At 32.5% G+C, this 14,482-nt stretch overlaps 1 protein-coding gene across 8 annotated transcripts in view; it reads right to left on the reverse strand.

Annotated features, from left to right (window-relative positions):
* Positions 1–11,737, reverse strand: part of LOC117109397 (rho guanine nucleotide exchange factor 10-like) — a 128,570-nt gene extending 116,833 nt beyond the window's left edge. For all 8 annotated transcript variants that reach the window (XM_033251730.1, XM_033251728.1, XM_033251729.1 and 5 more), the window contains exons 1-2: positions 11,603–11,737; positions 4,990–5,313 (exon numbers count right to left, since the gene is read on the reverse strand). In XM_033251730.1, the coding sequence (XP_033107621.1) occupies positions 4,990–5,196 (207 nt within the window). In that variant the 5' untranslated portion in view covers positions 5,197–5,313; positions 11,603–11,737. The remainder of the gene's footprint in view (positions 1–4,989; positions 5,314–11,602) is intronic.
* Positions 11,738–14,482: the final 2,745 nt, after the last annotated feature.

A 14,482-nucleotide genomic window follows, 5' to 3' on the forward strand; every position in this document is an offset into this window, starting at 1 on the left:
AAATCATTCCAATGAAATTAATGGGCATTTTTAGTATTTTTCGCCCCGCTTTTATAGTGGAACTAGTTTGCTGCCATGACATGCATCCACCAGCCCCTCTCCCAGTCTACACCCATAAAACATAATAACATTGCATACTGTAAATAGCAGAACACTATTAAAAAGAGAAGGGGATTGCCTCCCTGTGCCCATACAATGATGCAGCAGATGCTACTGTACGTGTGGTTCCCACATGTCCCCTGGTGCAAAATACAAATTTTCATGTTGATTTTTAACAAGGAATATTATTGTTTTGATTTACGGTCAATTAATTAAAAAATGGGACATGTATTCAAGCAACATTAACCAAAGCCTAAATATATCCTGGGTGTTTTCGCGCTGTTGAATAATAGAAAATGGTTTTAAGTATTTGCCGATGAAACTGCAGTTAATAGCACGAATAAACACATTTAGCAGCCAAGTCGATTATCAGGATTACGTATCTGCCAATATGAATGAATGGATTAGTTAATATACTAGACAGCAGACGACAGAAGGCCTATAATATTCACAGCTTATAATCAAAACAACCATTATTAATTTATGGTAGTAAAGGTTTATCTCCAACTAAAGACCGCTTTTGGGACCAAGGTTTTCATGGTCTTTAGCAGCTTTGGTCTCTAATTTGAATAATAAAGATAAAAGACATCTGTTAATTTGGGACCACAGAAAAGTGGTCTTTAAATTGGAGGTGGTCTTCTATTCAATTCAATTCAAATAAACATTTATTTCTTCACACAATACAATATAATATCAAAAGGTAAATATTGAACAGTCGGATTTCATTAAAAAAAAAGAAGACTTGTGTATTGGAGGGATACCTGATAGCTGAGTTGTAGTGTGAACTTTTTATTTCATACAGTAGAACCAATGTGTGGTGTGCTATAGTAGAAATCATATTTTTGTATAAAGGCCATTGTTGCACATACAGTAATCAACCCACACAGATCAATTAACAAGCACAATAAACGCACTGAAGCCAACGGTCTTATGACTGGCAGCCAATACCTCAATTGTCATTAACATGCTATTCAACAGGTTTATTACAATTCTAGTGTACAGTACATCATACAGTAGCGCTACATTAGTTGGATAGAGAAAAATTAACATAATTCAAAAAATCATGAAGGTTGAATTTATCAAGATTCATTTTATACTTTGAGGTCAAGTTTAAATGTAATGCTTTGATCTAAGAATAGATTTGATTTATAGTATACTCTGGAATATATTAATTTCATTGAATTCACAACTTTTGTAGAGTGATTAAAATAGAAAATCAGACCAAAATCAATACACTTACATAGACCTGTCAATTAAAATGTAAAAAAAAAAAAATCAAGGAAATTTTTATTCAAAACTCAATTTATTACTACCTCTATAGGGATTTAAGGGGGATAATATTTAAGGCCACATGAGAAAATAATTTAGTTTCTTATCACATTTTTGCTGCCAACCTCAATTTCTAATACAAGTATACAGTAACTAATTAACTTGGGTAATTTGTATTGACTTCTCCTACTTCAGTTTGGCAGTTCAAAGGCATCGAAACTACTGTATAATTAATAATGATCTACAGTAATTGGAAAAATATCAAATAACTGTATACTATAAACGTACTAATTGGAAATATATTAAATTACTACAGTATAGCATGAAATCAAAAAAATATACGAGTCCAAGTTTAAACTTTCGAACAATACAGCAAACTCTGCATAGTTTACATTTGACATCAGCCTGGTTGTTTTTTTCTGGGCAGAATTCACATGGCATTAGTGAGTTGACCAAAGGAAGTCTTACCCAGGCTGTCCACATTGGATATTTCTTAAGTTCTCTCCAGACTATAACATTTTATTTTACATGACATGCCTAATAATCATGATGACATCACATCATGACCATATATGGGCACACCATGACTAAATATGGGTACACCAGCTTTTTTTTGGTCAAAGAAAATTTGATAAGTTGGACAGAACTTTACCCAGCGCTGTCCACATTGGTTACCTGATCAGGTACCTATGACAGGCGTACTGAACTACGGGAATATGTGAGACAGGTAACATGGGAATGGGCATGTGCCACTCTTGTGCGCCGCTTTTGAATAAGCGTCGATCTTCGAAAAAATAAGTTCGAAAAACAAGGTATAAAAAGTATCGTCCTGAAAATAATTTTACTTGGCTCAATTTCTTGATGGAAAATTATAATTATAGAGGATGAACAAGAATTTCTATTTCAATATTCAAAAATATGCATTAAATGCAACAAAAAAAAAAAACTTTCCAATACAGAATCTAAAACATTAAAAAATTTGTATGGTATTTCACTGGAGGACAAAATTATTGAGGAATTCATGTCATCTTATTCATGTCATCTTATCAAATACACACAGAGATAGGTCGTGTTTATTGGTTAAAAATTATGATACATACAATCTGAAGATTTGCTTTTTCCATCTTCTGTAGAGCTGTAAATTTTTTTTTTTTACTTTCTTTTATTCTGAATATAAAACTATCTCCCAATGATGATAAAACTGCAATTTTTTTACTTTGTCCTTCCCTTAACCTGTCATATATATATATATATATATATATATACTTGATATGCATTTTTTGTTATTAGTTTTTTTTACTTTTTGTCTTGTTGGGGTCAAATTGAGACAAGATTTGCTTCTATTTTTTTATCCTAATTAATTAATTTTAATGTTGTCCACTTTATTTATCATTTTCGCTGCTTTTTATGTCTTGTTTTCTTTTTACTGTTTTTTTTTAAGTGCAGTGATGAAGCTTGATAAATAATAAATAAATAAATGCAGCTGTACAGCATAACATACCTTTAGTATTTGGCTCTTTGTACAAACATTTGACTGGTAGTACAGTAGGCCTACAGTATATAAACCGGTAGTAGCATACTACTGTAGCACTACTGCCTTATGATGACGTGTGAGACATCGAGAAAGTAGTTTATTAGATAATTTTTCTCATTAGATGCCTTACTGCATTCATACTGTACTACTAAAAAAAGAATTTTAATTTTCCTAAAATCTGTAATTAAAAGTTACTACAACTACACAAGAACAGTTTTACTATAGACTGTATAGTCAGCCCAGTACCTGAATACCGGACTACATGTGTATGATTGACGATTCCATTATTTTCTTTTTAATGGTCGAGGATAAAAAATTGATTGAATTGAAATAAATTCTATGATCAATATATTCTCCTTAGATTTTGCATAAGCTTGCTAACAGAAAGACAGACAGACAGACAGACAGACAGACAGAATGCATAGCTTCCTTGGTGGAGGTAATTATAGTTTTTGGTAGTAAATACGGAAAAAACCTCAGAACAATTTAACTAACTCCCAAAATACATGCTAGAAACAGACCATTGAATATTCATAAGAATGACATTTATTTATACAAAGAAAATTAACATTAATTGCTATGATCACTAGGTTTAAATCAAGGTCAGTGTTTTATGCAATATTGCAGAAAAGATTTGATTGAGACACAAAAAAAGACTGAAAGAGATATTAAAAAAAAAAAAAAGATAAAATTAATGAAACTCTAACAAGGTGATTGTAGTGAAAAAATATAGTAAAAGAGATATAATACTTTAGCTCATATTTTTATTGTACTACAGTACTATAGAATTCATCGTTGCTCCAGTTGATTTACTATATATCTAAATATTAATTGATGTGTTAATTTCTTCCAATAGAGTAGTGATTTAAAAAAAATAAATAAATAAAACTATGATAACCAATATAATATTTACTTTAACAACTGGAATTTTGTAGAACAAAAAAACCAGCAATATATATATTTTTAAAAATGTAATTTATATAGACATGCAGTAAAAGCACAATTTAAACATCAATAACGATGCCCTACAGAATTTAACTCATCAATTGTTATGGCAAAAAGCATTTGGTTATTAAAATCATGCTAATTGGTAAAAGTAAATAGTAAGCCATCAGTTGATCAGGCCATAGACAGGTAGACTATCAGCTGTACAGTTCGTAGTCAGCAACATTTGGTATGTTCATTCATGCACGACGACCGTGGCCAATTTAATAATACATTTTATATTCTTAGTTTAAAATGAAATGACTGGTAATAAAATAAATTTTTTCTTATTTCTGTAGAAGTTTGACGATTATGTGAGGTAAAATTGAAAAGCATAGCTAAAACTTTGTTCGATGTTTTGAAAATTAGAATGTCCCTTTTGTTTAGTCGATATACTGTATTTTCTTTACAATTATTAAAACATGCTTAACACTATATTTTTGTGCATTTGATAGCATTTCTATTCTGAAATATACTGCTCGGTTTTTGTTCAAGTCTACTCACTACTTTACTGACACAACATTTTTTGTACCAGTCCCTAATTTCAATGAGTAGCTTTAAGCTGACTTTTACAAATACAGTAAAAAATAAAAACAAAATCAAATATAGGCTTTGAATTAGGCATACAGTGCTGAAAAATTGCCTTTTGATCAAAAAGAGGAAGTATATGCCCACCCTCCAAACATAGCCCGATTTTGAGTTCGAGAGGGCAGGGGGTGGGGGGATTATACAAAGTAACTACAGGGTAATAAATATTGAAATTGCATAAATTTTACTGCAGCAACTATTCATCAGCTTAGAGGAACCTCATTCAAATGGCTAGTGCCAAGCTCTGTAGACTGATCACTATGACACCTCCCAATGTGGGAAATCGTGGGTTCCATTTACTCCAGACTCACTAGCATAAGTCTTTAAAGAAGTTCCTCAATTTTTTAAAAATGCAATGTACTGCATGACTATTCCAGAAAAATCGGCATTTCGTTTCAAAAGTGATTTAAATGAAACAAATTTAATGTAATGTTAGTGTGGGGTAAAAAACAAAATCTTCAAAGTGTAAAACAAAATGAAAAAAAACAAACAAAAAAAAAAAAACTTGTTTATACCTTGATTGGCAGAGAATTGGTTCCATCCTCAATGACAAGATATAGTGCTTCATCATTTTCATCAGTTTCCGCCTCTCCATTCTTATCTGATTGGTTTATCCCATTCCTATGCAGGTTAGGTTCTAGTTCTTTTAGTTCCCTGTTTTTCTTCCACACGGTTTCTGGGATTGCGTAGACGGAATCTCCTGTATTTACTTCTCCATCCATCTTCGGGTACGGTACAGTATGTGTGATGTTTATGTTCGGCGTTACGTAGCTTCTCTCTGAATCATTTTATATACAGAAGGATGACATTGCCAATCAACAAAACCGCAGTTCTGAATTCTGTTTGTAAGAAAATAAGGAATTTTTCATTTGAAAGTTAAAAAATGAAAACTACAATTTGAATAAGTCGTCAGGTTCTGAAATAAGGATTTTAGTGAAAGATCCAACTGACTACCGTAGCTTTTCAATATAAAAACAAAATGCTTTAAGTAACAATTATGCAATACACTTTCATTACAAAAGCAATTTATGTAGTATAATAAATGACAGTGCCATTAATGATTATACCCGAGTTGGAAATGGTCCATACTGTATAGTCAGAATGTTCTGACAAAAACAAAATGTAAACACAAGTCTGGTTCACAAAAGAATATTAAGTACTACACTCTGTGTCTGACCTTAGTATACTAGTTTTCTATTGAGTCATATAAAAGATGTTGTATTCACAATAAAAAAGGGAATCAACAATATACACAATGAAAACACCATGTGACGGGGTAATCGACAACACTCGTGACCAGTTTGGGAACTTCAGTTAATAAATATAGTAACTAATTCTAGAAAAGGCAGTCAGCACACAGAAGAATGTCTTTGATGGCAGTATACTGTAATGTACAGTAGCCTACTGCAGGAGTGTATACTGTAGCGCTAGACTTTCCAGCACAGATCACTGGGCCTATTCAAATCAAGTCCCCATTACACAGACTCGAAAGAGTCCTACTTATAAACTATAGATCATACCATTATTTATTAACTCGTGGTTCAACAGTATCTTAATAAAGAAAACACACTAAAGTATAGAAAGCTTCGATTAGATGAGTCATGTCAAGAAAGAGCAATTAATCAAATGGATCATATAATTTATTTAGTACATGTTCCTTATGTATTACATCAGGCAGCACTCAGAACTACAAGGCCAAATAATAAAATTATTAGCTACTGTAGCTTCATGTCACGGGTCTCATTAAATTTTGGAGACTCATGAAAAAAAACTATTTGTTATTTAAAAAAAACAAACAATCATTTTTCCATGGAAAATAAAAACAATAATGATCTGAAAGATTGCTGTCAAAATCTACGAAGCGGTGGAAACATAATGGCACTATTTTTGGATACAGTAGTTAGAACAGTAAATACCCTCACCAAAAAAAAAATTTCAAATACTCGACATGAAACTAACAATTGTTTTATGTGGCCTACAAACTACAAGATTAAAGTAACAAAATTTAATGCGAGAATTTTCTGTAAATGCACAGATATAATAGGAATACAGACCAGGTTTGTTTATTAATGTTAGTATCATGGAAACATTGAAAATGAATATAATTTTCCAGTTTTTTAGTTACTGAAAGATTTTTATGTTACAAGTTTCAGATTACAAACTTATAGTCGATGATACACATTTTACAAGAACACTGAGAATGAAATTGCTTAGAAAATAATGACAAAATAAGAACAAATTGAGGCTGAGGTAAAATGTCAAATGATTTTATTTATTTAAAAATAGAAAAACCAACGAATCTTATGTATAAAAAAAAACAACAAATTTTTACTACATAAATATTTGTTTGTGTATAAAATGTTATTATTTTGGTATGTTCTATGGTGATGACTTACTGTACAGTATGTTGAAGTTTGCAGGGGTTTTTCAGAAAAAAAAACCAACTTTTTACCCAAAAAAATGGATTAATAATATAACTATTTGAATGTTTTTTGTTTATACAACTTTATTATTTTTGTATACATGTTCTAAAGTATTATATAATTATTATTAAGTGGTTTGGATGGCTTATGTGGAGGTCTGCAGGGGTTTGCAGGCCGCATCCCCCTTCCACCTTAAAAAAAAAAAAAAAAAAAAAAACTTTTTACTGCTCTGGAAGTGGGAACTCCAAAAATGGATTAATCCTACATAAATATTTGTTGTTTTCAATTTAATCATTTGGTTTCTATACACTATATAATCATTATCAAATGGTTTACATAATGTAGGTCAAGGTTTGTGGGGTTTGCAATGTTTGCAGGGCTTAGCAATATCCCAACCTTAAATTAAAATACCAATTGCAAGGCTATATATTCTATTAAATTCAATAAAAAAAAGTCAAAGTTTATCCATCTATTCTGAAATCTAATAATTCCATTCACCAAATCTCATAAAATTTCTTACTTTTAAATAGGTTTAAGTGTTTGAATTGACAGACGACAGTCTATAATGATAATCACATCGCAGTATCTGTGCTTTAACCCCATTTAAGTCCTATCCTACTTAATCAGGATTCGCAACCTTAAGTAAAACTGTACCATTAGCCCACAACAAGCCAGTGACAATATTGACGTAGTTGACTGTAGGGAAAATTATTATGGTTCTTTAGCGACATGAGAACGAACAGGTTGTAAATTCGAAGATGATCAGACGTGCATCACACAAAAAACTCATTCTATTTCTAAACGTTAGCATTTACAATCAGTAAACTAGATCATTAGTATTAGAAAGAGGGTCGTTTACAGACAAGAAATCAAAACAACTAGAAATGTCAATCACAACTTGCTGAAGATAAAAAAAAATATTCAATAATAATAAACCATAACAATTACAGTACAGAAAAAAAATGATATCATTATCAAGGGAAATATCTAATAAGTAATATCATGAAGATGTATAATTTTAAGTAGCATTCAGTTTTCATCAGTAGTTTTGGACAGTAAAACTAACATAACACCCCAATTTAAAATCATGGTTAAAAAAAAAATAATTGGTAAATTACATTAAGAAGCTACAAGTCCAATTATTAAACTTCTAAAAATTATTTTCAAATTTAAATTCATTTAGATATTCCAAATTTTTAATTTTTAAAACAATCCTAATTTTCAAAACAAAAAATATTGCAAATAATTTTACAAATTTATAGTTATAATAAGCAAAAATACTTTTGTAACAACACAAACATTAAAAGTAACATCAGAAGATACTGTTAATTCAATCAAGATGATGTACAGTACCTAGGCATTTAACCTGGTTTGTCACAAACTAGATTGCTGACGGGGTCATTTATTCGTTGACATACTTTTTTCTAATTATACAGGATAATATGATAGACAGTAGCAATATATTTTTCAGCACCAGAAATCTCAAATAACTTTGGAGACAGAGAGTGTATTAGTATGGAGGGGTCATCCATTTTTTCATCATTTTCAAGCAGTGGTTCCTCCAGTCGCCCATCCCCACCACCCTCCCCCCCCCCATTGAAAACGTTTCAAGATATAAAAATTATGCTTATGTACAGTAGTTAAAAATCACCTCATATCTCCTTATTTTGCAGGTTAGCGCATCTGACCTTAATTATTGAGGTCCTCTTCACTTTTCACCCCACCCCCCCACCACAACCCCCCATTTTAAGACTCCTAGATACACCAATGTTTCTAAAAGAGTATAAAACTTTCTTTTTTCTGTGATTCTTCCTTTTTCCTTGAAAAATTATGTAAAAAAGATGGTAAAGGTATCTAGTATATGCATGATTATATACATACAGCCTTTTCAAGACAGTATTTTCAAGATACCGTAGTGTAAATGTTCGATTAAGTGCCACAGCGCTTATAACATTTTTTGAGGCTTCAGTGCTGTAATTATTCAAGAGTGGTGCTTATAAAAAAATATTGCTATGGCACTTTCAATGCCTGTTCCCATGTTACCTATCTCACATATTCCCATAGTTCAATAGGCCTATCATAGGTCCTACGTCATCGTAAATAAACGTTAAAGAAATGCTTAGTGTCTTCCTTGTGTTACTGTATTTATTTATTTTGACACTGTATACATTGTATATAAAACCCTGCTTCTCAAAGTATTTCATTACACACAGGGTAATATGTATCTCACGATTAAAGCGCTGTGGCACATATTCGAGAGCAGCGCTTAGCGAATAAATCAGGATTGGTGCAGCACTTATTCGAGCATTCACGGTACCCTCCCTCCCATAGAACAGACAATGAAATGATGATTGTAATAATTTTATTTTGAGAATAGGCCTACTTATTGTCTTTTTCCTCAAACCGTTAATCCAATAGGCATTGAGCATTATTATTATCTTATTATTTGCTGTTTTGCAGAAAAGCATAATGATATCAGAATTCGCTAATTATGACCTTACATAATGCCTCAACAATTTGGCATGGATTTTGTAGTAATGATGATAGCAGAACGTCCTTGTGTTTGTCTTAAATGGCACACATCACATACAGAAAATTTAATTGTAGGATTCTAAGAACGCCTAGGGGCACGATCTGTATGCATTACGACTTCCATTCTCGTTCGGAAATTAATCATTTTCATATAATTCTGTCGGTTCGTAGAGTTTCCCTGACTGTGACCGTAATCCAAGCTGCGTAGTTGAATAATCTCGCACTTATGTAATCAGTTTAACCCGAATTTGAGAAATATTGGGGAAATTATGAAATAAATGGATCAAATACGAATAACAATTATCGCACTGGTCTTACAGCATGGCTCAGTTGCTATCAGTCATTGGTGAGTGTAGGGCTGGAATTCCAATAATAACAAGGCAGACATTTGTTTCAAAAAGTTTAATTAGAGGTACTAATTATGCAAGTCTGTATGTTTTCCTAGCTTAATTCACCAATATGAGACTTTGACTAGATTTCTATTGATTTAGCATTTGAAGCCTGCTCACACCGAATCCGCATTTTCAGATGAGAAGGCCAACCCAACCGATCAGAAATTTGAAGTGCACGTCTTCAAATACCGTACAAATTTCAGTTTGGATCTTAAGGTCTGTTTTCGGCTAGAAAATTTATTTGGGCGAATCGAAAGCATCCGTTCATGCGCATGCAGATTTACATTTCTATCAGAGTTTTTCGCTTCAGCATCCTTTTTTGCGAAGAAAAAAAGGTGAAACTAATCAGAGCTTAGGAAGCAAACTGATGCTTTCAATTCGCGCAAATAAATTTGACTAGTGGAAAAAGGCTTTAAAACACTATATTGTTGTACTTGTTTGATGAAATCCTCTTCGCACACATAATTAGATGCCTCTGGTAATTAATGACTACAATAATCTCTTTCAACATCCTGTTTCAATCATTAATTTATATTTTATTTATAAAGCTACAATGAGACTTTTATGGTTCTTCGGTCTCCAGGCAATCAAGCCAGCACAGAACCTGTAACCACATGTACCGACACACCTCGATATTATTCTAATTCAGTAATTGTTCTGCATGGATCTGCACCTTAAAGAATATTTATGAATCATTTTAATGGGGAGGGGCAAAGGTGAAATGCTTGAAGATTAGGTGAGGGGCACTAGAAGGCAAACTAAAATGACACAAGGTGAATTTTATCTACTTCACAGTAAGCTAATTTAATGGCACCAACAATTTCCGGTGGAGAAACGACACAAGCTCTTCTTTTTTTGGTGTAGTTTTTGGGATGGTTGGGGGGAGGGGGGAATGGGGGCATGGTATCTCATGAACAATTTATTTTATTTGAGGAAAAGAACAGAAAACTGAATTAAGTTATTTTATCCATAGGCCCCAGACTGTATAGTAAGGCAGCCTGTGCGGCAATATACCCTCCACGCAAAAATTTGGCTTAAAAATCCATCTGCACATTCCTAAAAATAAGGAATGATTTCCACGCAGATTTTGCCAAAAATTAGGCTTTGACCTAATCTTAATGTATAAAACACTGTAATGCAGCAGTTACAATATTTTCCTACAGCATATTTGAGCTGGGTTTTGAGGTGACATCCATGCAATCAAAAAACTTTACAGTATGGCATTGGCCTAGACTATCCTAGAGCAGACTAGGCCTCTGGTCTGCCTAGTAGGCTAGGGTCTAGGCCTAAACAATTTGGCAGGTTTTCTAGCTTGGCCTAGGCCCTAGACTATAGAATCGCCTACTATAAAAAGGCTTATTAATTAACCCTAGCCTAGCTAGCCCACAACAATTTTTTTTAAACAACACAAATACCACCAGTGCCACTGGCCTTACCCATTTTAAACTGTCTTTACATAACAAAAAATACCTGTGCCAAATGTATTATGAATTTAAAGAAAGGTAAAGGGTGAAATTAATACCATTAATCCATCGCAATATCGCAGCAGGCCACTGGTATCCTAGGCCTAGCGCGTAACACCACCAGCAGGTGTGTGGGAACCAGTGAGGGGATGAGCGAACCATAGACAACACCTTAGTTGGTGCCTGGCTCCGAAGACAACAGCATGACAACAAAACGGAATTAACATTTTTTCGGGAAGAACTGAATCAAACTACACAGCACAATATATCATGTTGGAGACTAGGATGTAAATTAATTCAAAGTAATTTTAAACTTACACTTTTTACCCTTTCACGTAAATTTAATCTAATTCCCAGTGTCAATAAATCCAAAAACAGCAATCAACATTGGGCCTCGCAGTATCTATCACATTTTTTCAACACAATCGACTTGTGGTGCGAGATGTTTTCTTTGTATTGATATGTAGAGCGCCACCAACAATTCACATGAAGTTTTGATACCAGAGTATTTTGGGCCAGCAACATTGACCAAAAAAAAAAACAAAAAAAAAACAAACAAAGATTCAAAAATATATATGCAGTTGTGTAATTTTTTAAATTTTTTATTGGGAACTACAATATAAAAAACATAAACCAAACCCCAGGAACTCATCAGTTAAATTGATTACCGTACATTTGAGATAATTATAAAGTTACTAATTTTAGAGATAGGATTATTACGGGCTATATTGGAGTGGAGTTGAATAGTTTGGTGGTTAAGATGCTTTCCTTCCTATCCCAATGTCCTGGGTTCAATTCCTGTCATTGTTGCAGGATTTTTGTTTTCACGACCTGAACAACTCCACTCCCTAAGCTTTATATTTAGATATATTTTGTGTAGAGCATCATGTGTTCGTCTTGTAAAGGGATAGTCACTTACAAGTAGGGCTGATATATTCGCTATTGACAATCATTTGACATATGTGTGCCTAAAGAGAGGAAAATAAACAATATTTTTTTAGGGGGGAGAGGTGTATGAGGGTGGGCAGAGTGGCTCTAGAACTTTGTTGACAAGCTGTTCAGCAAATCCGATAACAGGATCATGTAGCTAGAATCAATGAACTGCCTACCTCCAGTTAGGGTCCGGACTAACACCACGCGTGAGAGTAAAAACGGGGGTGATATTAAATGGTTTTGTTTACAGAAAATGCAGTCACAATAACTTTGGTTGGAGATATTTATACCTCTATTATTTCATAAATCTCCCCAAAGTTTCAAATTACCCGTATACCTCAAAACTAAGCAAACTATGCACCTCGTGGTAGGACGTCACTCCACCAAGGTCCTACTGACCAGCAAACCCCAACCCTGATCAAACTATGCATCTTATTATATGATCATATCATATCATGCAAATATTATTATGACAGAGCTTGAACAGCTAATAATAATAATAATAATAATAATAATAATAATAACATAAGAGACAGTATATATATATATATATATATATATATATATATTAATGCTTGTGGTACACCACTTACATAAGAACTGTTGTTGTTTGTTGAGAATATATATCTCGACGGTTCTATTAAGCTGCTTCAATCGTTTTCAGGGGAATAATATCTGCAGAAGTTCCAAAGCAGACTTGCTGGTGATTGGTTAAAAACAAGTCTCACCGACCAAAACATATACTAGTAAGTATTTACTGTTTTGGGGATTTCTGCAGATATTATTCTCCTGAAGACGATTGAAGCTACTCAATCGAAACGTCGAGACTTTCTCAACCAACAACAGTTCTTTTCAGAACTATCTACGTGGTGTACCGCAAGCATTAATGGGCTTATTATTACTTCGCCATGCAAACCTTCAAATAATATTTACAATAATAATAATAATAATAATAATAATAATAATAATAATAATAATAATAATAATAATAAATAATAACAATAATAACAATAATAATAATAATGATAATGATAATAATGATAATAATAATACTAATAATGATAATAATAACATTAATAATAGGCCTAATAATAATAATTATAATAAAAAATTAATAATAATAATATTGACTTCTAGAATGTATAGTCAATTGAAATATAAATTATACATTTAAATCTTTTCAACGGTGTATAACAAGATCCCTTCCTTTGACTTAACATTCACACATGCTGTTAACATATAGGCCTGTATCTACTTTGACTTATTGCCATTTTGGTTATTGCCGTTTTGTCCTGATTCCTGTTCTCCTGATCCATCCAATTGTTTATATTCTCCCCTTTGACATTAATTTCAGCTAACTTTCCCAGACTCCTTAACATGCACTATTTGTTTATTGTCCTTTTACATTGTTTACTACGAAATATATTACATAAATAGGATATCCGCTTATGTTTGAGACACACCTCTTTCTTTTTATTAGACAGTTTTAATTTTTCCTTTTACATAAACTGTTTTTTAATTACTTTACCATACGATACGATATGATATGGTATGATGTGAATAATGATATGGTACGATGTGATATGATATGATATATGACATGCTGATATGATACGATGTGATAAATGATATGACATGATATAATATGATATGATATGATATGGTATGATGTGATAAATAATATGATACGATGTGATATTATGATAATGACATGATCATATGATATGATGTGATAAATGATATGATATGAAATGATATATGATATGATATAATATGATATGATATAATATGATATGATATGATATATGATATGATACGATGGTACACTATATAAAATTACTGTATGTACAGCTGTAATTATTTTTTATTTATATCTCCCTGCTATAACCATCATAGAGAAAATAGAACATCTATCTTGCCTGTTATAGGGGGCGCTGTGTATCAAAGATATTTGGTGTGTATTTATTTTTACCTATCTACGCAATGTTACCCAGTAAATCCGTCCAATTTCGTGTACTAAACTTTTTTATCAGTGGGTCCGACTCCAAATACTTGCATGGAAGGTCAGTGTGTTCAAAAGAAATTACAGATTGAAAAATAAAAATAAAAATAAATAAATAATTTAATTTTTTGGGGGCGTGCTCCCCTTCCCCCACGCACCCCTCTAGATACGCCACTGCAACAAGTGATCGAACTTGTACTTTATTTTCAGAGTGTTTCGCCTATTGACCAATGGTCAAAAATTGATCCTATTTCACGGCCAGC

Source organism: Anneissia japonica, unplaced genomic scaffold (assembly GCF_011630105.1).
Source record: "Anneissia japonica isolate Jap-2015-1 unplaced genomic scaffold, ASM1163010v1 scaffold287719_len1884721_cov185, whole genome shotgun sequence".
Taxonomy (NCBI): Eukaryota; Metazoa; Echinodermata; class Crinoidea; order Comatulida; family Comatulidae; genus Anneissia; species Anneissia japonica.